The following is a 25,689-nucleotide window of genomic DNA, read 5'->3' as shown; positions in this document are numbered from 1 at the left end:
AGCCGAGGAACATAGGACCCTGTGAACACACACTCCCACACTGACGGACATAAATTACTCCACAAGATGGCGGTAATGCAACGATACAGACACCAGCTAGCTAAACACTCAGTGAAGAAGAAGACACGCTGACAAATCTCAGATCGGTGGCGAAGCTGCCTGCATCATCCGCCGACCGAGCCAGGAACCGCCGAGCAGAACCGGAGAAAAAAAAAAATGGCGTTCACATTCGCGGCCTTTTGTTACATGCTCGCTCTGCTGCTCACGGCGGCGCTTATCTTCTTCGCTATCTGGCACGTGAGTACACATTTGAACCAGTTCCGATAGGACCGTTGGCCTGCCGCTGATAGAAGTGGGTGAAAGAGCGAGGGAGGCTGGTAAAGCCAGGCCGGGCTAACGCTAGGCCAGCTTTGAGGCTACAAAGCCGGGACGTTTTTGGGGGTTTTACGTCGCCCGCCGTGGATCTTGGCAACGTCTGACAGAACGTATCCAACTCCATAGGAGCTGCCGCGCGCTCACTGTGCTGTATACGTAACGTGGAACACTGGAATGAATGGAACACACCCAGCCGTTGGCTAGCTGCTAAAGTTAGCTAGCACTTCAAACACCAACAACAAATACTATTTTGTGGCGTTGTCGTTACCCCCTCACGTTGTCACCTTTTTATTAACCACAGTCTGATTACAGTAAACGTCAAATGGCTGACCAGGCTTGTCAAATGATTACAGTTTAGCTAGTAGCTAGCTAGCTTGTTAGCAGGCTTAGCTAACGTTAACGTCCAATCATACAACGACAACCCACACTGTGATGCTGCTGTCACTTGTTTTCCTCGAGCTTCCTCTTTTTTCCCCCAACATGTCACGTTTCTTCATTTTGTAATACTGTTAGTTTTATTGTGAAAAAAAAAAACATTAGCAGTGCCTATTGTAAACTTTTAGGTAACGTTAACGTGTCCATGACTCAAAGTTACATCGTCAACGTCTCTCGTGTTTACATCATAGCTAGAGTCAAAGTTCTATAGCAATGTGTCGGTGGGAATAATAAAAATAACACAAAATGAAACTGAGCAGATAATTAACTGTAATGTCATTGTGCTGGTGTGTAACAGTAAAAGTTTAAGGGGTAAACAACATGAATAGTTAATCAAAAATAATGCCGAGTGACCTACAATAACATTGCTATGACTGCTGAATAAGGTAGTGATTAGTCAGTTTCAATAATCTTTTTTTAAACATTATTTGGTTTCAGCCTTTTCAATCTTTTTGCTGCTTTTCTCTACCATTTTGTAAACAGTAAATAAAACTTACAAATTGAAGGCTCCTTTGGCTCTGGGGACATAATACAGGGTGGGGTTAGTTCAGGGTGTCTACAGATATAAGCAAGTCAAATAAGGCTTTTTAAGACCTTTTTAATACCACCTTATATGAAATTTAAGACCAAACCTGCAATACAAATACACATTGTGTGTGTGTGTGCGTGTGTGTGTGTGTGTGTGTGTGTGAGACACACGTGTAAGTACTCTTTTCAAGTAAACACACTGATGTCAGTTTAAAATGAACAGCAGGTTAAAATGACAACAATTGGGTGAGTTTAAGTTTAATGTATTAAAAGTAAAAAGAAAGCAAAATCTCATCGCTGTCATAACTGCTATTTATTATTGTAATTATTCGGTCTGTCCAGTGATTGTAAACAGTCATTGGGTCTGTCAGGCTGGAGAAAGTTTCACAGTAATGTGACCGAAAATATTTAAGACAATTTAAGACTCTTCAAGGCTATATTAAGAACATTTTAAGACTATTTAAAGACCTGTGGGCACCCTGTAAGTGACACTTAATTATTTTGTTTTCACATTTTGTAGAATAGATGATAATTGAAAAAATTGACAGATCAGTTGATAATAATCAGTAGTTGCAGGCCAGTTAGTAAAAAGGCAGGGTAACAATACAAAACAGAAGGATTTAATTCTGTAACAGAGTAATATACTGTAAACACTTTTTGAATTATTACACAATTAAATTATATATTGATGCAACACACTGTAGCCCTAAATGTTCGATCTTTCTGATTTAAAGTCAAAGCCATCTGATTTCAAATTGAATGTTTTGCTTGTTTATCAAATGTGCCTTTCTGTTGAGCTGCTCTGTTACAGCGTTACATCACAATCATCTTGTCCCCCCACAGATAATAGCATTTGATGAGCTGAAGACTGACTACAAGAATCCTATAGATCAGTGTAACACTTTAAATCCGGTAAGTGACACCTCCCTTTCTGACACGTCTTCCTTTGCCTCTTTGACTGCATGCAAAAAATGCTCTCGAGGTCTTTCATTTATTTTAGGATAACTTTTTCCGCCTTTGTCTTTTTTCAAATCATTTCTCTGCACTGTTATGCTAAATAACCTGCCTGTTATGAATTCAGTGATCTTGTCAGCTGTCAAACTCTAACGCCTTTTGTTGTTTTTGTTTTTCCTAATCTGCTTTTTTTTTTTTTTTTTTTTTTTTTTTTTTTACACACTTTGTTAACGGCAAAAAGACAGTTGAAAAGGTCAAAAAGATTAAAAGAGTCAAAATTGCAATAAAGGTTTGTACCAATCTTTAAAATGCCCGCTCAGTTCAACTCAGTCTGCAGTCTTGTCATTTTGCACGGAGAAGTGTTTGCAAACGTCTTTTCAGTTAACTAATCTCAGAGTGGAGGGCAGAGTTTAACTCAGGATTAGACAACGTGCCACCTGTGCTGCAGGTTTCTTTTTTTTCTGTCATGTGGTAGATTATTTAACTTTTATTTACATATTTTTGTGAGCATTTTTGGCTGGTACGGATTAGTTCTTCATGACCTTTAAGGGTTTGTGCATTAACTGAAATAATGTATTGTGCCCTCTATTGTTCTTTTTATACCTTATCTAACCATTGAAATTGACTGTGTTAAGATGCTAATTTAGATTTAGGAGCCACGGTGTGTGTAGTAGTGGAATATCCAGTGTTACTGATTATTAATTAAGTGTAGCTGTTAACTGAAAAGACTTGCAAATGCTCAAAACTTGCATGAACTTTATAACAACCTACCCTTTGTTTGCAAATAGTGGTACAGTTACTGGTGCAGTAAATTCTCAGGAAAACGCAGAACACTGTGGATCTTAAGTTTGACACAACAGTGACGTGACACCAGGTCATGACAGAGCTTTTAAATTAGCGTTTGTAGTAATTAAGTCAGATCAGGTAATTGGATTTTGTAGCAAAGCTGTGGATGAGGGTAAAGGGTGATGCTTGATTGATGTCGGAGGAAACGGATTTAATATTCCAGCTTTAAATTAAACATAATGTCACTTTTCTATGAGGTGCAGGCTGTCATTTGATTTAGCAATTAGGAGAATTAAGCTGCTGTATATGAGGTCAGTGTTGGCTTGAACCTACATCACCTGTGGTTCAGAACAGATGGCTGCAGAATCCCAACACTCTCCAGCTCAGCAATATTTGGGGCCGCTGATTGGTCAGTGATTTCAGTAGTAGGAGGAGCTATTTTAGGCAAAAACAGATTCCTCCGTGTCTAATCCACGATGCACTCCACAGTACTATGTGCAGTTTTGACCAGTCTTTTTGCGTGTGGATTGTCAGCTCAGTCGGCACATCTTTTTGTGCCGTGATCAGTTGTTTTGTATTTGGCAGCACAGTGCAGGATTTCACATTATAGTCCCCCCTCCCTCCCCCTCTTTTTCTGCACCTTCCTCTTCCTACACGCCCCTCACCTTTCCATCTGTGGGCTGTCGGTTGCCCCCCTGCCCGCCCGTCCGCCCTCTGCTCTTTTTGAATGCATGGCTTCCATGTGGTGCCTCCATCTGCCCCCGTGAACCCCCACACCACATCGAACTCTGTCAACCTGAGGCAGGCTGCTGCATCAACACTGCTAGTGCTCTCGGCATGGTCCCACTCCAGTGTGTCGCCCCGCTCCATTTGTCAGGAAGTGGGATGATCTGTTGGTTTGCCCTCGCTGCAAAAGATGCACAAATGTTCTCCAGAGCAAGTTGTTGATGGGTTTCCCCTTTTTTATGTGGTCAGACTTGACGATGCATGACATATAATCAGGGTGGGAAATTAACCGTTTCTATCCACTTGCAACATCTTGTAGATTTCCAAATTCTCCTCACATGATTTACATCAAGTAGAAGTCAGTGGTAAAGATGAAATTAAACATGATTTGGCTGCACGGCTAAAAACAGTCACACATTGTCCTGACACGTTAGACAGAGGACATCTGAAGGTAACACAGAAGCCTCACTGTGGGAGTTTGAAGTCGGCCAATTGGGGTCTTTTTTCCTCAGTTTGAGATAACATGTCGCTCCAGTTTTGCAGGTGGCAGGTTATAATTTTCCACCCTGTTTACTGTGTTGCACATTGTGGCAGATCAGTGCATGATAACGCACTGTTCATGTACTTTACCGACAGCACATGTTACATTCTCTGCACATGTAAAAGTGTATTAAAAGAACATAAAACTGGATCTGAACGACACAGAAACTTAAGATGTAATAAATGCATTGTTAAAATAAGCATCTCACTGTAGCTCATTAGTATTTCACTCCTGGCTTTGACTCTCTGTGGAGCTGACTGGAATTTTTAGATGTCTGACTCTTTAAATAGCTCAGCTTCCTCTTTGTAAAAAAGCCTCATTGCCTTTGAGGCTCTGTAACTTCACACTGTATTGTCCTCTGACTGGCTCCAAACTAATTAAACATTAAATTAAACATAATACTGACAGTAAATCAGCAAACAGGCTTACAGGAACAAGGGAGTTGGATTCACTGTATTTGGATTCTGACATGGTCTCTATTATTTCTCTTTTCAGCTGGTGCTCCCAGAGTATCTCATCCATTTCTTCTTCTGCGTGATGTTTTTTTGCGCGGCCGAGTGGCTCACCCTCTGTCTCAACTTACCACTGCTGGCTTATCATGTCTGGAGGTGAGTGTCTCACAGAAAGAAATCTATAGTCTACTCATTCATAGGTAAAGTTCAGCACCATTAAATACTGTATCATCTGATTTAACACATACACACCACTTCATTACTGTGACGCAGGTATATGAGCAGACCTGTGATGAGCTGTCCAGGACTCTACGACCCAACAACCATCATGAATGCTGACATCCTGGCATTCTGTCAAAAAGAAGGCTGGTGCAAACTGGCTTTCTACCTGCTGTCATTCTTCTACTATCTCTACGGGTACAGAATATTTTTTATGCCTTGTTTCTTTGTTGTGAGCGCTCATGTTTTAGTTGTATGTTTAAAAAATTTTTTTTAATTTGCACAGGATTTTTATGTATAATTTTATGACGTCCAGTTTCTAACAATTGGGTAGATGGTTAACTTCATCCTGTGCAAATCTATCACATTTCTAATTTGTGAAGTTAAACTCTCGGGCAAATACATTTTTCTAATTAAATGTCAAGATCATAGATTATTTCTTACTTAGGGAAAACTTATGAATTTTAGAAAATCTGCTCATTCGCTTTTTTGCCAAGAGTTAGATGAGAGGATCTATACCACCATATTTTCTTGTTAGTGTTTTTCACAAGTGTCACATTCCTTTCTTCAGTGTGTTTACTGGTTTTAATTACTGCGCAAGTTTGTCTTGGAGACGAGGAGACCTGTCTCCTGTTTAAAAAAAACCCTGTGAACTATAAACACCTAAAAAGCTGAGCTTAAGTTTGTCTGGACATTGTGAAATGTGACACTTGTGAAAAACACTAACACAATGTCCAGACAAACTTAAGCTCAGCTTTTTAGGTGTTCATAGTTCACAGGGTTTTTTTTTAACAGGAGACAGGTCTCCTCGTCTCCAAGACAAACTTGCGCGGTAATTAAAACCAGTAAAAACACTGAAAAAATCAGGGTGTCTCTGACGCTCTTGGGTTGACACAGAATATTTGAGGGGGACTTCAACCTCAGTTTGTTTCTCTGATAACTTTAAGTTCAGACGTCCTGTGACTACAATCCTTTTTGGGTTAAATGATGTTAAAAAAAAAACAATCAGCTGGAAATGTTTTAATGTCTAGCCATTTGGCTGAAAACTCATTAATATGAAGCTATAGCTAGCTAGCTTATCTTAGCATAAAAAACTGGATGCAGGGGAAATGCTAGTCTGGTGTGGTCCAAAACAAAATCCTCCTGCTGGCACCTCACTAATTAACACATTATACTGTATGTTGATTTGTTTAGTTTGTATAAAAAATAGTGTAAAACTACAATTTGTGATGGAACAGATCTATGCTAGCTGTTACCCCTAAGCTAAGCTAACAGTCTCCTGGTTCTAACTTCATATTTACCATACAGATATGAGTGGTATTGATTCTCATCAAACTCTCAAGAAAGCCAAAACTTTTTTTTTTAACTGTAGCTGTTTAACAAAACTAGCAAAGAAGCTGTAAAACCGTGTTTAAAAAAAAAAAAAAACTAACATAGCAATGTGTGTTATCATGAAACATAAGTATTTAACTTTGTCCTCTTTCTCGTTTCTCCAACAGGATGATTTATGTTCTTGTGAGCTCTTAAACCGGATGATGAAGGAAAAGGACCTGCATGAACCGTAGACGACCAGACACTATGATCTTAGTGCTGGAACACTGGACCTGCTGGAGACCATCGTTCAGCAACACAAGACGCCATTTCTAGCGGACGAACTTTCGACCCCCACACACACAGCGCAGAGTGTCATTTCGGAAACATTTAGCCCGTTTAAAGAGAATATCTCGGTCGCAGCGTTCCTCTCATAGCACTATAGTTTAAATTTTATGGAAAACGAGGACAAACCTGAATGGACAAGTTTTGTTTTTCTTTTCTCTTTTTTTTTATTTTTAATCGTGTGATTTTTGACGCTTGGGATTTAAATAAAGTTTTTTTTTTTCATCTTGTTTCCCAACTTTTGAGTGTTTACAAGTTTAGGTAGACATTTTCAGGTGTGCATTATCTGTGAGAATCTGAGCTGTGTGCTGAACTGCATTAGCTTTTCCTGTGAATTAGACTCTGGGCTTTGATGGCTAATTTATACCTGCAACGTGACTCATCATCATCACTAAAAACAAACAGTCAAATGCAAACTAGACTTCTGTTATTGCTCACAGATGCTAAAGGTCTTTAAATGGATGTTTGAGGACTTGAAGGTGCAGTTTTGTACAGCGAGGGCTGAAGTGCATGGGTTATTATCACTTAGTGAAACGTGTTGCACAGGGACAATCATTATCTGGTTGTCACGACATCAGTTTTCAAACTCTCTGATGTATTGTTTCCATACTTCAGACTTATCTATCATCACATTGACGTCATGTAATCCCTGTTGAAATCAATGGCAATATTTGTTTTAAGTGTGACTTCAGAGTAGGCAGCGATGTGTACGTGACCTGTATTTCTGTAGAATCGCCCTCGCAGCTATCGATAAATTAAAAAGGTAGACTCAACAGTACAATAATAAACTCAGCATAAGGGAGCAACAGCACCTTGTTATTCTGCGTTTGAGCTTTAGTAGGACTGCTGATGTGCCACTGTTGAATGTACCTTTTCAAATTCCTTAACTGTTTTTGTCATCTGTGCATTTTGTTCATTTAAGCACCAAATATTCCACAGCATTAGGAACACCAGTGTTTATTTATTCAATGTTTTTACTTTTCAATGTCTCCAAGATATCAAACACTCCTCGCAGTGTCGACTCACTTCCAGAAATCAAATCTGGAGAAATGTTTGTTGTTTTTTTAGAGTCATGGCCATTAGACAAAAGTTTTCAGAAATACTGGAGTATTTATTGCCATTTTCAAATGTGTACATTTATCAGGGAAAGGGATGGTCATTGGACATTTGACACAGGTAACATTGAACATTTTTATGTATTAGATCCCATCCTGTCACATCTAGGCAATGACAACTTGAGTTTATTTGAATCTAAATAAAAACTATCCCACTCTTATGGACTGGAATGTTGTTTCAACTCCACACCTTAAAAGGAAGTGAGTTCATGAGCGGGCAAAATTCAGAGTTTTGTTAGCCATGCTAGTGGCTAATAAAATGCTACTAGGAAAAATAAGATGCTAGACAGTATGGGTTTGCAGTGCTGCAGATTTAGAGAGGGTTGACAGAAAATGCAGCTCATTGAATACATGTTTATAAAAAGTTAAGGTGCTGTATACAATATTCAGAGCCTTATATAGCAGCTAACAGCTATTAGCTGTGTAAAGATGGTGGCGTAATGGCATTGAGCAGAGAATATAGTCACGCTTCCGCTTTGTGTTGTAATCTGAGCTTCTCGGTTCTTTGTTGTGGCAAACAGTCTGCATGTAGTGCGTGGTAGTCCCTGTGAGTGTATCCAACTGGCTTGCTAATCTCCAGCACTCTACATGACGCTTATATGGCAGTTACCACTGATAATGGGATAGAGCCCACCCTCTGGTTTACCCCCGAGTTAACACCATTAGCTCTGTCAGCACGCCCATGTACAAAGTAAACTGGATACAGCGTTGGAGGCGGGGTCCCATTCATTCCTGTCCAAGTTGCTCAGTTGTGCATGAAGCCAAAAAAGTTCAACTTCCAGTGTATACAATTAGCCAGATGTTACACATCATTGGACCCATAGAGCAATCGCACAAGAAACTTTGCCAGCCGAGTGGCTAACTTCCGGTTTAGCCCTCTGCTAACTTGAATGGGAATAAAAAGATTTTCTAAATATTGTCAGACCGAATGGCTCAAATCCCAAAAAGTGAGTTGTTTTGATGCAAAAAAAGAGAGAAAAGTATCCGATATGCAGATGTCTCTTTCATAATGTTAATCTCTCGGAAGAAAGTCTTTTGGGGCGCATGGTTAAATCATGTGACGAACCTGGATGCTGTAATCCCACCGTTAGACCAATACGATAATTGGCTTCAAAACCCGGCCCACTTCCTGAGGACCTGCTTCTGCAGTGTTGCCATTGTTAGCACTGTTCATGTGTTAGCACCGTTCGCTGATAGCTGCTAGCTCAGCCAGCTTCATGTTGAGCTGGATGCAGACAACCTCTGACTCATAGAAAGGCTATGAATGTCGTATAGAGCTCCTATAAAGTTTAAATATGGTAAGCCCCCCCATCTAGCTTAATGATACGTATACTATTCAAAGTCGAGTAAAGACAAAACAGGCCACCTTATGCTCAACATTTATAACAAAACCTCCAAATGTGATATAAATGCAGAAAATGTATTCTAAACTTACTAATAACACCCCAGCAGGATTTTCCTCATCAAGCCTTTAATTTGATTGTAATGAGGATAAAAAAAGCAATATATTAGAGTATTCTGTTAAAGTGCAATCATCAGAGAATAAATTTAATTCACACAATCAGAAAACAATCGCTGAGAAATGAGAGTCTGAAGAGATTGATATTTTCCCGGTTCACTGATGGGAGGAGAACTGATCACCGAGACACTGAGCGCTCTGTGCAAACCTCTCTGCTTTCTTGGTAGGCCGCGTACCTTTCCCGAAACTCATGGAGGAAGTTGTATTGCTATGGAAAAGTCAAAATAAGTTAGTTAGCATGTTTGTTACTGAAATATTACAGCAAAAAGCCTCAAGTCATAAAGAACAAGCAGCAATAAACACACAGGTTACAAAAACATTACAAGGACAACACTCATGGTTTTACATGTTTCAGCCAAATAAATACATTTCACATTACTGCTGCTGACCATTTTCCAAAACACGTCAGTTTTATTTTATATTCCCACCTCATGGGCAGCCAGTTTAGTATGGCAAGTATACAGATATTTTTTAAAATCGATATTTATGTCTACGTTTTTGCCCCTCATCCACACTCAAATTCTGTTTTAGGTCACTAACGCGGAGATTATTTAAAACACCCTCAAAGGAGCAGACTTTATAAAAACTCCATTTTGTGTATCTGTGTGGACATGGAAAACGTAGGGTTTGGGCTACAATGACATCTTCTCAATTCGTGTATGTCCATCCTTGCTTTGTGTAATAGAGTGCTCCAGGGATGACTTTTTTCAGTAAGACAACGCAGAAGTTAGTGTTGTCCTGGTTTCCACCACAAAAAGCCAGTGTAATTTTTCCACTGGATTTTAGATTACATTTTTTATTTTTTATTTTTTAAAAAAGCACAATGACTCACAGGAGTACCATGACATAAAAAATAAAAAACAAAATCCCAGAGGATAGCGATTAAAAGCATTACTGAAAACACTTATTTCCAAAGTGGTCTTTGGTGGAGAGAGCAAAACCATACATAAGAACATTCACATTTACAGAGGTAACCCATCAACCCTCCCCACAATTCCTCCTTTAAAAATTGCCTTTGTTTAATATTCACTAGCACGTTTTTCCATTGGGAGATCCCAGTATAGAAAAATTATCTTCCTGCTATTTTACCATTAACATAAGAACACTGCATGACACAATACTTGCTCTTGTAATGAAATTATGTTGACTTCCAACCATGTAAATTTGAATGTTCATATATTCTGGGGCCCTTTTGTGAATTATATCAAACATATGGTTACGTTTCAGTTGTTTAATTTGGTCTTCAACAGGTAATAATCCATTATTGCAGAAAATAAGGTCTATGGCAAACAAACATTTAAGGTACTTACACGTTTTGCCTAAATGCAAGTAAAAGTGAAAAGTTAACAGTAGGCTATAAAGAAAATACAGTACGGTCGCATGACTTAACATCCCTACCACAATGAGTCTGTAAAGCCGTGTTCAATGTGATGATGTTCTGTAGTCTCATTTAGCCACTTGTTAGCAACCGCATTTTGTAAGATACATAAAAGCTTAAAAATTCCGGAGTGGGGTATTTACTGACGTATTTTATTTCGTAGAGCAAAAGCGTAAAGGTTTCTAAAGCTTGTGTTTACAAAGAAACCAACCAGAACAAATATGTGCCATTTGACAGGGTAAACATGAAAAAGCTGCAATAGGCTATAAATCCTTAAATACCACAGAGTCAGAGAGAAAGAAACGTAACCTCTCACCTTCACAGTTTGTATCGCTCCTCCTCCTCGGTGCTCCCTGAGGATTTCAATGGCTTTGTTTGCTGTCATTGTCAGAGAGAGCTGAAGCAGCAGACAGGCAGCGACTGAAAACATGAGACAGCCGAGTAATCAGAGCAGTGAAGCTATCTGACTACAGAGCATTTAACATTTCAGCAAAGGTCAAACGTTTCAATATAAACTGACACACTGATCTTTGTTGACATGATCAACGACACAAAGAGGAACTTTCAAAGTTAAAAGATGAGTAAAATATTCTTACTTAATCCAGAGCGTCCCAGGCCTCCGTAGCAGCTGAAGGGGGGGAGGCACAAAATCAGTCAAATGCTAAAAGCTGGAGGCAAATTGTTCAGTTGTGTAACAAGAGGCGTCCTGAGGGTAACTGCTACAGAAAATAGATGTCTTTGTGGGATGAGATGTACTGTGGTTCTCTAGGCACTTCAAAAGGTTTAAAAATACTACAAATATTAAAAAAAAAAAACACACAAAGGGGAGATCCATCACAGAAAGTCTGGCTGCATCGATATCTATTTTTAACCCTCGCTCTCCGGCTCTTTAAGTTTACATGCTTGGGTTGAATACCCTGCTTCACGTTTACATAGTTTAACTGTCTCATACATTAGGAGAGTCTAGTACGACCAGTTTGTTCCTGCTGCCTGGTGAGCAGCTTCATCAGCTCACTGAAATGTTGGAGCCTCTCAGCTGATTTTACATGTCTTTGTTTTACAAATTCACACACGATGTAGCAACCCTCCTTTTTCTGGTCTGGTCTGTTGAAGCTGACGTCAGTAGCTCTGTTTACATGGAGCCTTTTATTCCAGTGAGAATAACAGCTTAATCAGAATAAGAAAAAAGCTTTATGTAAATGCTTTGATTTGAATTTAGAGGAAAAAAAAGCTCAGTTTTTAACGTGGCATATTTCCTCATTGTTTCTAGATAAACTATTCAATTTTAAAAGAAAATAGTCAGCACAAAATGAGAAACCTGCAGCCTTATCTTATTTAAATAACAAGGATCATGACTTTCTGTTCATCCAGACCTGCTTGAGTTAAGTTTCCTTGTTATTTGTGAACCCTTTCTCAACCATTTTTGCACCTTGCTAAGGAAAACCCATCTTTGGAACAAGGAGTTTAATATTCGGAGTTAACAAACAGAAGATAAGCCTTCTGTTCACTAGTTTCACCCATGTACTGCAAGCACGAATGGGCTCTATTATATGAAAATGTAACCAGAAAAAAAAAAAGGTTCATCATCAACAGTCAAGTGAATTTAACAGTATTAACCTGTACAGAGTTTCTGGGGAACATCAAGCCACCTGGCAGGAATCATACTGCTCTACTTGTCGCAACATGACAACTTGTAAAACCTCTTTTGTCAGCAGCTTGAGACTGCCAGTTAAAATAAATCAAACACACTTTGAATGCTTTAGTGTTGGAAGTTATTTTCTGTTACGCTGTTATCCAGAAGAGGGAGATAAACTGGGGATACTGGTGCAACTTTAGAAGTTCTTTTTCTTGAATGAATCTCATGGGTTGACTTACTGGATCACAGTCCTCTTGTTGTCCTCGAGGCTGACCTGCAGCTCCTCGAGAATCTGGCAGCACTGCTCCAGCTCAGGAGCGTCTCCATCTGGGAAGGGCGTGTGGTGAACTGTGAAGCCTCGCTGCTGGTAGACCTCCAGCAGGGAGGGAACTCTGTACTTGTGAAGCTCTCCTCTGGTGCAGAAAACAAACACGTCCTGCACGCCCTGGTTCTGGAGCTCCTCTGTTAACAAGAAGGAAGCCAAGATGTAAAGACAACAAAACTTACAAACTCAAAAAGTGAGCCGAGTTAACATTACAGCATGTTATCGTACACAACAATTCTATCAGACTAGATTTATCAAATCTACTGGTATGAGGTGTTGCAGCAATGGTAAAGGAAAGTTAAGAGCTACTTGCGAATGTTAATGATTGTTTATCCAATGTTCAATGATCGTCTTACCAACATCTCTTTCCAGATTCCTGCGGATCTCTTTGTATCTGCAGCCTGAAGTCAGACGAAGGAAACTTATTTTTTTACGAACAATTGCTCAAAACTTCACAATTAAGTAAAAACATACATATTCAAAATGATAAATTATGACTTCACCTGGTAGTGCACATATGCCAAGAAACTGCGAGCACTCCACTATAGACAGAGGTAACCTATAAGCAAATAACAATATGATATACATGAAAACAATAAAGCTTGTTTTATGTCTCACCATTTAAAAACAAAATGACCTTCACTGACACACACACACTTCTGAAACAGCTGAAACTTACCATGAGATGTGAAAGGGCGTCAGCTGCTCCTCTCCAACCTCGTCCTCTTCAGATGAGGAGTCAAACTCAGTCGTCCTCATGGCTTCAGCCAAGCAGACTGTAGAGACAGTAGGGAGGACACTGACATTACATTTCTGGCCTATTGACTTTACATTGTGCACTTTTACAATACTCAAAACTATATCAGAAATATTTTTAGATGGGGTTTTCAGAGTTAAATAAACAGTGGCAGTAGTATAAAAGTGAAAACAGACTTATCTGGTGCAAAAATATAAAAAATAAAAACAAGTCAAAAATCAAAAATACCCTTAAAAGGTGATTTGTCACACATGTATAGAAAAAGGCAAGTTTACAAAATAAAATATTTACGAATAAAACGTATTGTTGGTCTGTTTATCGTTCTATTTAAAACAATAAAAAAAGAAAAATAGATAAACAGCTGTCAGGCTGACCATATTTTGTGTCATTTAAACTGGGCTAGTTAGGGGAAGAACTCAGTGCATCTTTCTTGAAGTGCTCTATAAAGGGTTCCCAGATCTGGTAGAATTTGTTTTCACACCCTCTTTAGGAAAATTTAATCTTTTCCAAATGCAGTTGGTGCATCACATCCTTCACGAGGGCAGAATGGGCAGGAGCCTGTGTTTGCTTTCAATTAAATAACATCAATCTGCATTCTAGTAGGGTTACAAATAACATTGTATTACACTGGGAGCTGGTTAACACAAGATCAGAACCTTTAATACCAAAGAGTGCGGTCAGTGGATCAGGATCCACAGGTCGACCCAGGACGTCTGACAGTGACTGCCTACAAGGGTCGTACACTGGACTAATATCTGGATACATTTTACAGAGCTTATTATTTCATAAGTGAAGTCTACGCTATATTCTAAATTGCAAAAGTTCACGTGTAATTTTAGATTTTAGAAGAAAAAAAAAAATCATATATTCTGTGATGAAGTCTCTGCAGGTTGATTTTTAGTGGAACTCAATGGAAAGACACCAGAAATTCACTCAAAATCCCACCAAAATATGTTTGATTGACTTTGGAAACTATGGGCAGTTGTGTAAAGTGCAGGGTGTAAAAACAAAATTCAAAACTATACTATACATTATAGCACAGTACAAAGCAACAGCCCACCTATAAATGTTAGCATTGCAAAGCTTATAATGTGTAGTTTTGGCTGAAACAGTCACATATCGACTTAAGTCTAGGGTGAAAGCATTTTGCTTTAAATACCTCACAAAAAAACGGTAATATTTGTTTCAGGACTTTAATTGTTTACTGTATTACATTATGCAGGTGTGTATTTCATGGTGTGCTGTTCACAGTCATATGAGACTGAACGTGGACTAAAACATGCTAAAGCCATGGTGGTGGTGGATGGTCCTTTAAATAAACTACGTGTCAGCAAGTAGCTAAGCTACACACCAAGCTGTATGTAAACTATGACTTAAACACGCTATAGCCTAGCTATTAGAGAGCTTTATCTCCACTACCTAGGAGGCAACACGATCTATACGAAGACAACATATTATTTAACATTGACACATGTATAAATGTTGCTCGGAGAGTCATTAGTTGCAGATGGTAGCTAACGTTAGCTGTGCAGCACAGATCTGTAAGATCAAATTCATAAAACGGAGAGCAGTTAAATTAAAATCTTCAAGTAACAGTTATCAGAGAACATTAAAAAGCGGAGTAGTTTATAGAAACACATATGTGGATAAATGTAAAATATATCTGTAGTTAATCCTCACCGGTCACGCTCTCCTCCTGTCGGCTGTTTGACAGCTCCGTCAGCTGCTGCTTCGATTTGAAAATTCCTTGAGCCCAACAGCCAATCAGATCCAAGCACTGTCACGTGACCACGCCCCTCCACAAAACAAAGCGGGCACGTGTGCGCTTTATTTACTCTGCGGGGAGACTCAGACGGGCGGAGTGAAGGAAAAACGACAGCGTTTTGTTGTCTAGGACTCGGTGAAATAATATGTTCATTACATTAAATTAAGCGTGTTTAATGAGTGGAATTAAACATCGTACATTAATTAGCTGAAGCTTGTTGTAACTTCATACAATAAAATATACAAAATATTAACATAATCCATTATTTGTTTAAATATTTTTATTTGTATATTTAATTTTTTTTTATATCTACACCTCTATTTACATTTTGTAGGCTATAGTACACACACTATGACTGCTTGATTTCAGGATTTGTTTTGCGTAATTATTTCCCTATATTTTCATTTATATAATCTGATGCATTGTACTGTATATAATGTCATCTCTAATCAATTTGTTTTTTTAATTTTATTATCTTAATAAAATAGCTCTCCATCTGTTTTGTTGAGTCTTATCTTAATTCTTGTATTTCCATATTATAAAAATAAAATAACCCCCCCACCACCACCACCATGAGCAACAGTGCTACGTGAACAGAATAAAAAAAAATATGAATAAATAAAAATAATAGTGGAATAGAATATATTTGCACAGTTGCACAAAATTAGTATATCCATGGTCCACAGTGGAGCTGACTCCCTCAGTTAATCACAGAGCTGCTCATTGAGCGTCATGCGGGACATCTGCTGTCCGCACAGAGCAGCGTGCAGCTCGACACCACACACCCGCCTTCAAACACCGCAAATGACTGACACCAAGTTTCTCCACAGAGGAGGAAACACAGGGAATTTTAAGCATTTTGGGATTTACTGTATCTCTTCACATGTATGGAGGAGCAACACTGAGGAGCTTTAACTGAGGTGAGTTTCCTGTGGCTTTCTTTTACATCTACTGCATCAGCACATTCTTTATCTTATGTTTTTTGGTGGATTTTTGGCTAGTGTGACATTATAATTATGTTTAGAAATATTACAAGATGCTTTTAAGTTGCTGGCATGCATATTAGTCTTGCTTCCTTTAATAAAAATGTGATTTCTATATATTTTAATTCCAGAGAAGTGATATAAAATAAGGATATGTTATTAATGGGTTTAAAAAGTGTTTTTTTAAATGGTGTATTTGCAGTTTTAACCACAAGGCTAATGCACATTCTATTTTCCAATTTTTTGCTGATCCTGCTCGTCCTTCTGTCAGCAGACCTATAAGGAGGTTTCTTGGCTCCTGCAGCCATTTCCCCTGCAGGGCTGAGCTCTTTGGCTGGCTCACTACTTCCTTAGCAGAGGGGCTGCTGGCAGGGGCAACACTCGAGCAGGTACCACAAACAAACAAGAATAAAGGCACGAAAAGACATTAAATAAGGTTACAAATGTTTTTATAACTCCTCTTGTAAATGTATAGGCTTTGATATTTAGTTGGAAACGAATAAATAGAATTCACATTGTTTTTGATTCACCTTACTGAGAAAAAAAAAACAGGTTGACTTCCCTGCTTTGTCCCTATTGTGTGAATGTTATCTGATATGTTTGGAGTGAATCACACAGGAGAACATGCTTTTCTCTGCAAGGCGGGCTCAACTCAGCTTTACTCTTTACAGTCTGTCAAACTAGAAATATCTAACAGGTCATCTGAGCTTTGCACATTATTAACTGAGTGTTTGCAAACAGCCTTGTTTGTGTCTCTCTGTCTCTGTGCAGGTCATGAAGCCTCAGGAGGCAGAGCTTGTTACTGAAATCTCCAAGGTATTCTGCACCTTCTCTCATCAGCCAGCCTGGCTTTGTTAAAGAGACAGTTCACTTTAAATTTAAAGCCATTATCACTTAAAAAAATAAGCAACAGATGAAGTCCAGTAGTCCAAAATACAGTTCAGACAGACATTCATGTGATGTTCTTATCTAAAGGTCAATGCTGTTGTGCCTTGTTAATGCATCTTATATTATTTCTGATATGACACCTGCTGCTCCCTCAGTTACAATGCATGGTTTCGGAGCTGAAGACGGGGTTCACCAGCGCTCTGCTGGAGCTCAGTCAGATCCAACATGGAGACACGTACCTGAGGGAGGAGCTGGAGGAGAACAGGAGGAGCTGTCAGAAGAAAGCTCTTCGTCTGGAGGCTCTGGTCGAGTCTCTGAGGGTGAGAGGACTCCCATCAGTTGAACTGTTGAGGAAAAACAAACATGAAAAGTGTTGTATTCACACATTGATTTAAAAAGTAACAAACAATTTTGACTGCTCCATCCATTACAGATAGTATAAAATTATACTCACCACATCTTGTCGTCTAACAGGAAGAACTTGGAGTGATGCAGTGTCAGATCCTGCAGCTGTACAGTAACAGAAAGAGACCTCAGCAGGATGGAAAGAGCTCCACATCCAAACACAGAGACAGGTAAACCAAAACTCAAATATAAACCACAGGGTTCGCATTTTCCCTATTACATATTCATATTTTGTTTCTGGTTTGTCATAGAAAATCCAGTGTTGCAAATTTCTGCCAAATCTACAGTGTAAAACGCAGATTAGAAGATGAAGGGCTTCCTTATTTTGTTTTTGTTTGTTTACAGGACATCCATGTTTGATATGTAATAATTTTCAGTGGCAAACGGCACACAAATTACTCATAAAAGAAGCTGTTCACACCTACAGCAGGTGGTCGTAACTGCTGTTGAAACATTTTTGTCACAGCTGTGTAAAACCTGCAGAGAGACATTTTGCCATCTGTCCACTGTCATGCAGCAGCGATCCAGCAGAAGCAGCTTGTGAACGGAGGCAGTGTGACCGTTCGTCTGCTCCAGCGCCGGCCTGTCTGTCCAGAGGGAAACTGCTCCTCCACTGTTTCCTGCAGGGCCTCAAGGCAGGACTGAGTGAAGGCACAGGTGAGATGTTTACAGCTGATTGCGATGACACAATGGGCCTTTTCCACAGAGGACATTTTGACTGGTCACAGTAGGAAAAGCACAGGTGTAAGCAATGACATTAATGATGGCTGAAGTCCATTTAGCTGCTTTGATTTCAGGTTGCTGACACTGTGCATGCTTCCTCGCTGACACTCTCACGGGATCACTTGAATAGAACAGAGCCATCTTTAGTGTTTGCAGTAACACCTGTGGTTTCCCTACTTTAACAACACAAAATGTCTGCTGTGAGAAAGGCCTGATTCAACCAACAACAAGCACATTAAAATATTACAGCTGCTACCACAAAACACCTGCTGTCAGGAAGACATTTTCAACTGTTACAAATTTTCTCACCAAGCTTTTTAGAAACAGTGCAACATTTTAAAACAGATTCAAAAGCCAGATGTCCACAAAAAATGTGCTCAAGTCCTTTCTTGGTTGTCCATAGTACCGACGCACCCAAGATAAACTTTTTTGTTGCCCCAAGTAGGCGCAGTTTCACAGCAGCCCTAAGACTCTGCAGGGCATCATAAACTGTCACATAACAAGTGAAATGCAGTCCTGTGTAGTTGTTTAATATCTTTTTTTTGGGGCAGATGCAAGACATCAGGTGGCGATGCAACTTCTGCATTCTGAGTGGGAGTACGTGTCAACCTTAAACCAGCTATATGATAAATACAAGACGCCACCAGCTCGTCAGATGACTGTGGAGCCATAGTGAGTGCCAAACAGTTTATATGACTTCACAGAAAAGCAACAGCTCAGGGGTTTTCATGTTTAAAACAGAGCAACAAATTCTTCCTGCAAGTTATGTCATAAAACCATTCGACTGCAAAGACGCAAAAACATGACTGAAATCATCTCTTTTGCTTTTTGTGTCGTGATCCAGTCAGACATATCTAAAGTTTGTGGAGCAGCTGTTGCAGCGACACCTGCTCTTCAGAAACACCCTGCAGGAGCGTTTATCTGCTGAACACTGGAAATCTCTGGTTGGAGACATCCTGGTGCAGCTAATCGGACAAAATGATGTAAGTTGATGCTCTTTTTTTTTATGATTTCAGTTCATTATACTAAACACTGACTCATGATTGCTCTGATTTGTGTCGTCCAGACAGCCTTTTCAGACATGTACCTCGGATACACGACTACACTGGCGTCATTCCTCTCACTGGAGTTCAACAGACTCAATCATTCTGAGAAAATGCAGGTATTTAAAAATAATACAGCGTCAGCATTATTCAGTCATAATGTACCTGAGTAGCTCGACAGTGCTGACGTCTGTTTTCTGACTGCATTTAACAGAGTGGCCAGATGGAGAGAGAGGAGATGAAGCTGCTCTCCCTGCTGTTGGCACCTGTCTCTCGCATACACAGCTACCTGAGCCACATTCAGGTGAGTCAGCAGCCACAGGGAGTCCAGTTTATAGAGCGGAAGCTACGCAAGATGTGACACTGCAGGTCAACTCTGAACCTGAAGTTCAGGAGGTTAAGTTGGGTTTGGCTAAAATGAGACATTTAACATCTTAAAAACAAAAGCAACAATGATTCAGAGCAGAAAATAAAATCCATGAGGATGCTTCACCAAGGACAGTAGAAAGCCAGAGATCACTAGATCACAAAATAGATTTAAGTCCCTTTCACACATGTAGTCTATCCCTGAAATGTTTAGGGATGTTCAGGAACATAGGTTCATGTGTGAATGGACACAAGGACAGATATTCAGGGAAATCTGCACCACCAATTTCCTCCAAATCCTCAAGACCTTGTAACGTTCCAGGGAAAATCCTGGTGTTATGAATGAAAGCAGTAACACTGCAGAGATGAGCATGTAAAGCGGGGATACTTAACCTGCCTGGGAGCCACTTGACAGGAGGCCAGGGGCTAGTTAATAAACAAACACTAATAATATTTATCAGTAAATTTAAGAAATTAATTGCCTGTTTTCAACCTTTGAAAGTTTGTTGTACGTAGGGGTTTACAGTCTAGGATTTGAGGACATTCAGGCATTAGCCAGGACCTTTGTCGAGAGGTCTGGGAGATTCTTCACTGGCACTTTTTTTTATGAGTAAGCTCTGTTTTGATGCTTTCTTAATGCACTCTGGCATCTTATTTACATTCAGAGTGCAAAAAAAATGCATTTGATCTGTGACTATGTGTTCTTTACTTGTCTTGCAATTATTTATTATTATATGCTCTATATATTAATTATATTAAATACATTACAAGAACATTGGCACCGGACAAAAACTCCTCGCCAGCCATGTTCCTGAAAATAATACAAGACGTCTGCCACCATGTACACGTACAGCTAGCTTTGCCCCATCTTCTTCTTGTGTTGCATTACCCCCATTTGCTGGACTGTCCCTTGCTTCGTCTATTTCCAGCACTGCAATGGCATGTGTGAAAAGGTGCAAAACGGAAATGCTGCTGAATGTAGTGCATGTATGAAAATCACAGGCATTGCTGAGAAGTATGTGTGAAAGAGGCTTTTGTAACAGTTTTAGGAGGTACTACAGTTTAAAACTACATTTAGTTGACAGACTGGGGTTTATTTTATGAAGATTTTAAAAAGCTGGAGTTAAACTGTTCATAATCATTACTGATTTACTTAATTTCTCTCTATTTTCCTTCTCTAGAACTTGCTGCAGTGGACGGGTAAAGAACATCCTGACTGCAGCCTCCTGTTGGGAACTGAGCGAGCGCTGAGGAGCATTTTGTCTCGCTGCCATGTGACCTTGGAGGAAGACGTCCGATGGGAGGAAGGAGAAGGAGCTGGACAAAGGTCAAGTCTCACATGATCTTTGAGTATAAACACTCAGGTTGATGCCTCTTATATCAGATGAGATGTTTATATTGACTACCTATGTTTGTGTCTTTGGCTCATTAGCAAATTCAGACATTAAAATGTATCCTCATTCTTTACTTGAACAGCAGCTGCTCTGACGCAGTGGCTGGAGGATCCTCTGCAAACTGTTGCACCAGTAGCCAACAGACCAGAGAGTCTCAGCGGGAGTCCAACACTGCAGCTCAGAGGTGAGTGTCGCCCTCTGCTGGCCCCTGCAGTGCCCAAATACTGTTGTCAAGCTCAGACAAGTGACTTTTTCAGGGACATTTATGTGCAAACACATTGCAGCCTGACCTGGATTACATTTTATAGCACATTTGCCTTCAAAACAGTTATGGATGGAGTGCTCAAATCCTTGGATTAAGTCCACAAAAAAAAGAAGTATTGGCAGGAAAGCATCCAAAGTAAAAGTGTTTACATCAAAGAAGAGAAACCCACATGTTTAAGGGATTTTCATGTTTTTAGATCACTAAAAGAAGAAAGTAAGGAATGAAAGTAGGAATAAAGCAACGTTTATGTGTGAGTCCTGGTATAATAACCTCCACTCTCTGTCCCACAGAGACGACCAGCAGGCTGTCAATCTCACTAATGGAGTCGATGGTTGTCACTCAATGCGTGTGGAGTGTTGGTCCTGCAGCCCAGTGAGGAGGAAGGACTGTGGAAGAGACCGGACCCTCCTGAACCAGCCGGCCCGTGACTGTGGACACGCCTACTGCTCCCTCCTCACCCCCGACGCTGCAGCATGGGGAGAGAACAGCGACTCAGGCCAGGGCACCTACAGCCAGCCCACTGGGAAAGGCACCAATGGGTTGGAGGCACCTCACACCAACCACAGCCTCGAGGACTGCGAGACAGACCCTGACGACACCTCAGCCTTCGACTACTCCTCTGTCACCTCCTGCAGCCCTGACGGCACCCTGCGCAGGGAGATGATGGGCAGCAACAGTGGGGAGGATGAAGAGGACAGCCAGGTGCCAGTGCTGTTGAAGCCCTCATACAACCAGCAACAGCATCAGCAGAGGGAGGCACCCAGAGAGAGGACTGTGTGTCTGAGGTGGCAGATTCCCAGATTAACGCCTCACCCTCCTCTGAGAAACACTGCAGGGTCATGTGTGGACGGGCCTACGCCGTGCCTCGTCAGCTCTTACGGGAAGAGGCTGGTCAGTGTCAGGAAGGGGTCGCCTCCTCTACATCCAAAAAGTGCCTTCAGGCCCATCTGGGATGATCCATCCAAACAGGTATTTAGCTTTTTGTTACATAAGCACCATGCTCTGCCAACACTGGGCCTTCTTTTGGTCAGAATGGTCAGAATGAAACGATGCCACTGTGGAATTTAGCATTACTAAAGCAGCATATACTCTTGCTCAAGGCTGCACAGATCTCTAAATTTGTAATATGAAAACCACTATGAGTAGAACTGCATTTGACTTTGGCACCCTCTTGTGGTAGACTGGTACAGCAACAGAAAGGCTGCAACTTTCATTGAGATTGACACAAAATGTGCCATCAGAACATTTAAAATATACTATTCGCGCATAACAATTCTGCATAAAGTGGCTTTAAAGAAAATATTTTAAATTTAATGTAGATCAGCATTAAATTGCACATAGTGATAGACAGGTATGGGATAGATGGATTACTTTTTTTAGTTTTTAAAGGAATACTCCACCCACAGAATAACACTTTATATATCAATTTCTCACCCAATGTTACGTTAAATTTGTGAGGATAACCTTGTTTTTCTAGAATGCCTTTGGCAAATGAAAAATCATACATGTATATTCACTTAAACCTTCCCATTAAAAATACTTTCATATGCGAGTAGCGCGCCTGGACAAGTGCGTTTGCTTGAACCCTGCTCTTGCATTCCATTGAACAGAGTTCAAATGCATACACTTGGCCAGGCACAGTATTCGTCTGTCCGTTTATGCAAAAGTGTTTTAAATAGGTTTTAAAGTTGATAAACAGATGTTTTGATATAGTTTTGCTGTTGTTAAGCGTGGCTCCCTTTTACTTAAATTCTTCAAGAATTTTCACAGTTTTTGGATTCTTCATTCTTGGTGGAGGCATGAGAGAAAAACAAAGTTTTCTTTACAAATTTAACATTACGAGGGGTAAAATGATTGTTTTGTGGGTATTCCTTTAACAAAATAATGAAACTGTTCAAAAATGTCTCTCGTTGGATTTTTTTTTTTTTTTTAACAAAAGCAGTCTTAAATCTTTTCACAGGTTTTTTAGAATTTCTTAGAAAACATTAAAAATACTGTAGGACAGGAGGATGTAACAAAACATATAACAGGGGCACTTCAGTAATTACCTGTTGCAGATTTAAAAAAGCAAGACATCATGAAATGTATTTTCTCAGTCTTGACAAAGGTCCTCCAGAGACACTGAGGACATTATACAACCATCCACAGGCTTAGCAGAACCACCAATGACTGATGAAATGACCTTCACATGGAAATACCTGCTGGAGTATTTCTTCAGTTAAATGATCCTGTTTTCCTGCCAGTTGTACTCTCAAACCTTCTCTCTGTGTATCCACATCACTTCATATATCAGGCTGATTCAGCTCCAGAGAAAGACAACAGACAAAGCTTCATACCAATTCAAGCCCCGGCAAGGCAAAGCTTTCAGAATTTCAACCCAAGCAGAGAAAATCTGAGGTAAGAGCCTTCAACTGGTAGAATTAGTATTTGGTGATACAAAGTGTGCTACATGTACTACATGAGATTAATATAGATATTAAAACAAGATTCATCACATCAACACATTTTTACCTGTTACATCTCTTCATCTCTTCAGACCAGGCATGTCCCAGCAGAGAGGCAACCATGCAGCAGCCATGAGCGGTGGAGGACTGTGGGACGACAGTGAGGACAGCGAGGGACCCTGCAGCACTGTTTGACCTCTCCGCAAACACGAGGAGTATCACTAAAAACTGTTGCACACAAAACTTTAAAGTTACAATCAAACGCGAGCCCAAGCTGTGACTTCTGAGATGATGACGCTTTCCCCCAAAAGGCCATGGCAGCAACGTAAATACATTAATGAGGAATGAGTGATCCTGAAAGTTTTTTTTTCTCTATCAAGCAGAACCTTTTAGGAACATGAGAGACATTTTGTTTGGCTGTTTGGTTCAATTACATTTTGAGGTGTAATTAAAAAAGAGAGAGCAACATACACCTGAGAAGAAAATAATAATTTTCTAAAAACACAGGTTAGACTTAATAATGAAGCATTTCCTAGCAGATTAACATTTTTAAAAATTCAATTTTCCACGTCATATTGTTTTTAACTGGAGGTGAGATGGTGATGTTTTATGGTGACGTCAGTGCATGGCAACAACAGAAACCTGACTAAGAAATAAGAAATATTTCTACCTTGAAATTTCAAGGACCTGATTTTAATATTAAAAGACGCATCAAAGGAAAAATACGCAGATTTTCCTTTCTAGAGGAGGGTTAGCTCAAGGCTAATAAGCTAGCTGACTAGCTAGAAGATTTGCCACTCTTCTGATTGTATGCTAGGAGGCTACAGCTAGCAGCCGGTTAGCTTGTAGCTATGTTAGCACAAAGTGGGAAACGGCTAATTTGGCTCTATTTAATAGTAACAAAATCAACCTACCGACACTTCCACAACTCGCTAAATAAATACGGTTTATCTAATTTGTTTAATTTGTCCAAAAACCGAGCGGTAAAAGCAGAAATTAGTCGTTTGCGGTGTTTTAACTGTTTTAACTTACTTTTACTTGTCGACGCGCATTGATTTCATGGAGTCTCAGCTGGTTGCCTAGCAACTAATAAGAGCCAAGAAGTAGTCCGGTATCTGTACCGCCCGTTAACCGGCTAATTATGGTTTTTACACTTAAGTTTTTATACAGCAAATTAAACAAGATGTGTGTGTGTATATATATATATATATATATATATCATATAAATGGATTTTGTTACATCTAAACAAAGGCATACTAGCTGTTCTCAGTCTGTGTTTACTAAACTAAAAGAATATTTCAGCTACAGAAGATAAGGGACTGTTCTTTATTTCTAAGAGGAGAAGGGTGGCTCACGTGACTTTTTTTTATTTCTCTTTTTCTTGACCCTCCCCAAAGCTTTAAATATTTTTCCTTGAGCCTCCCTAAATGGCTGGAGGAAAATGCATGACCCCTCTCTCCACCATAAATAGGCCCTAACCATATATAAATTTTACATTTACACCAAATGTAGGAATTGGAGCTAATGAATGAGCAAACAGCACAGAAGGAGTGAGAGTTATCATCAAAACAAACAGCTAGTTTCTTCTGCAAAATGCAAATCCTCCTTACAAATTGAAGGCCATAACTGCTCCTCCAGAATATGGATGACAGCCACCATTCAATAAGCCTACATACGCACGCACCCATGCATTACAGCCGGCATTAGAAACATGCATATTGACCGTTTTCCCAAAAAAACTGTTTACAACAGTGGCAGAAAGTGTCAGATTAATATCAGTAACTTGGCACAGTGGACGTTATTATAATTTAGAACCATACCCTTTGATGTTGAAAAGTAAAAAATGAAACTCTGGAGTTGAAGAAGCCCTGGTTTTTCACTACTCATGCATACATATGCAGTCTTTAATGTATTTTACCACATTTGATTAATGCAAATGGTTTATTTTGAGGTTTTAGTTTGAAATTTTAAATGAAACATGCAGAATAAAGAAATTTTGATGAAATATCA

The 25,689-nt window shown here is 39.7% G+C and overlaps 4 protein-coding genes across 6 annotated transcripts in view; 3 read left to right on the top strand and 1 right to left on the bottom strand.

Moving 5' to 3' along the window:
• The window catches only part of dmac2l (distal membrane arm assembly component 2 like), a 274,066-nt gene that overhangs the window by 173,527 nt on the left and 74,850 nt on the right, over window positions 1-25,689 (top strand). The window lies entirely within an intron of this gene.
• Window positions 111-7,948, top strand: cnih1 (cornichon family member 1). Its single transcript, XM_033642865.2, has 5 exons — window positions 111-297; window positions 2,182-2,250; window positions 4,841-4,953; window positions 5,071-5,214; window positions 6,516-7,948. The coding sequence occupies exons 1-5, from the start codon at window positions 217-219 to the stop codon at window positions 6,541-6,543; spliced, it is 435 nt and encodes a 144-aa protein (XP_033498756.1). The 5' UTR covers window positions 111-216; the 3' UTR covers window positions 6,544-7,948.
• On the bottom strand, window positions 7,763-18,004 carry cdkn3 (cyclin dependent kinase inhibitor 3). Of its 3 annotated transcripts, none has more exons than XM_033642860.2 (10): window positions 17,865-18,004; window positions 17,493-17,548; window positions 17,278-17,382; window positions 13,325-13,421; window positions 13,149-13,204; window positions 13,002-13,046; window positions 12,560-12,782; window positions 11,281-11,312; window positions 11,001-11,104; window positions 7,763-9,514 (listed from the first exon to the last, which is right to left on the bottom strand). In XM_033642860.2, exons 3-10 carry the CDS (start codon window positions 17,372-17,374, stop codon window positions 9,425-9,427), a joined length of 744 nt encoding a protein of 247 aa, XP_033498751.1. In that variant the 5' UTR covers window positions 17,375-17,382; window positions 17,493-17,548; window positions 17,865-18,004; the 3' UTR covers window positions 7,763-9,424. The 3 variants fall into 3 exon arrangements, with proteins under 3 accessions (XP_033498751.1, XP_033498752.1, XP_033498754.1); XM_033642861.2 differs by having other exon boundaries at window positions 17,869-18,004; XM_033642863.2 differs by lacking the exons at window positions 17,278-17,382; window positions 17,493-17,548; window positions 17,865-18,004 and adding an exon at window positions 15,083-15,143.
• On the top strand, window positions 17,971-25,689 carry si:ch211-67f24.7 (uncharacterized). Its single transcript, XM_033642859.2, has 10 exons — window positions 17,971-18,100; window positions 18,718-18,838; window positions 19,011-19,149; window positions 19,233-19,328; window positions 19,424-19,513; window positions 20,757-20,902; window positions 21,052-21,153; window positions 21,525-22,203; window positions 23,528-23,631; window positions 23,771-25,689. Exons 2-10 carry the CDS (start codon window positions 18,738-18,740, stop codon window positions 23,871-23,873), a joined length of 1,560 nt encoding a protein of 519 aa, XP_033498750.1. The 5' UTR covers window positions 17,971-18,100; window positions 18,718-18,737; the 3' UTR covers window positions 23,874-25,689.

The sequence above is a fragment of the Epinephelus lanceolatus genome, chromosome 15 (genome assembly GCF_041903045.1).
Source record: "Epinephelus lanceolatus isolate andai-2023 chromosome 15, ASM4190304v1, whole genome shotgun sequence".
NCBI classification, from domain to species: Eukaryota; Metazoa; Chordata; class Actinopteri; order Perciformes; family Serranidae; genus Epinephelus; species Epinephelus lanceolatus.
The sequence above is the reverse complement of the archived record's forward strand: the minus strand, read 5'-3'. Positions and strand labels throughout refer to the sequence as shown.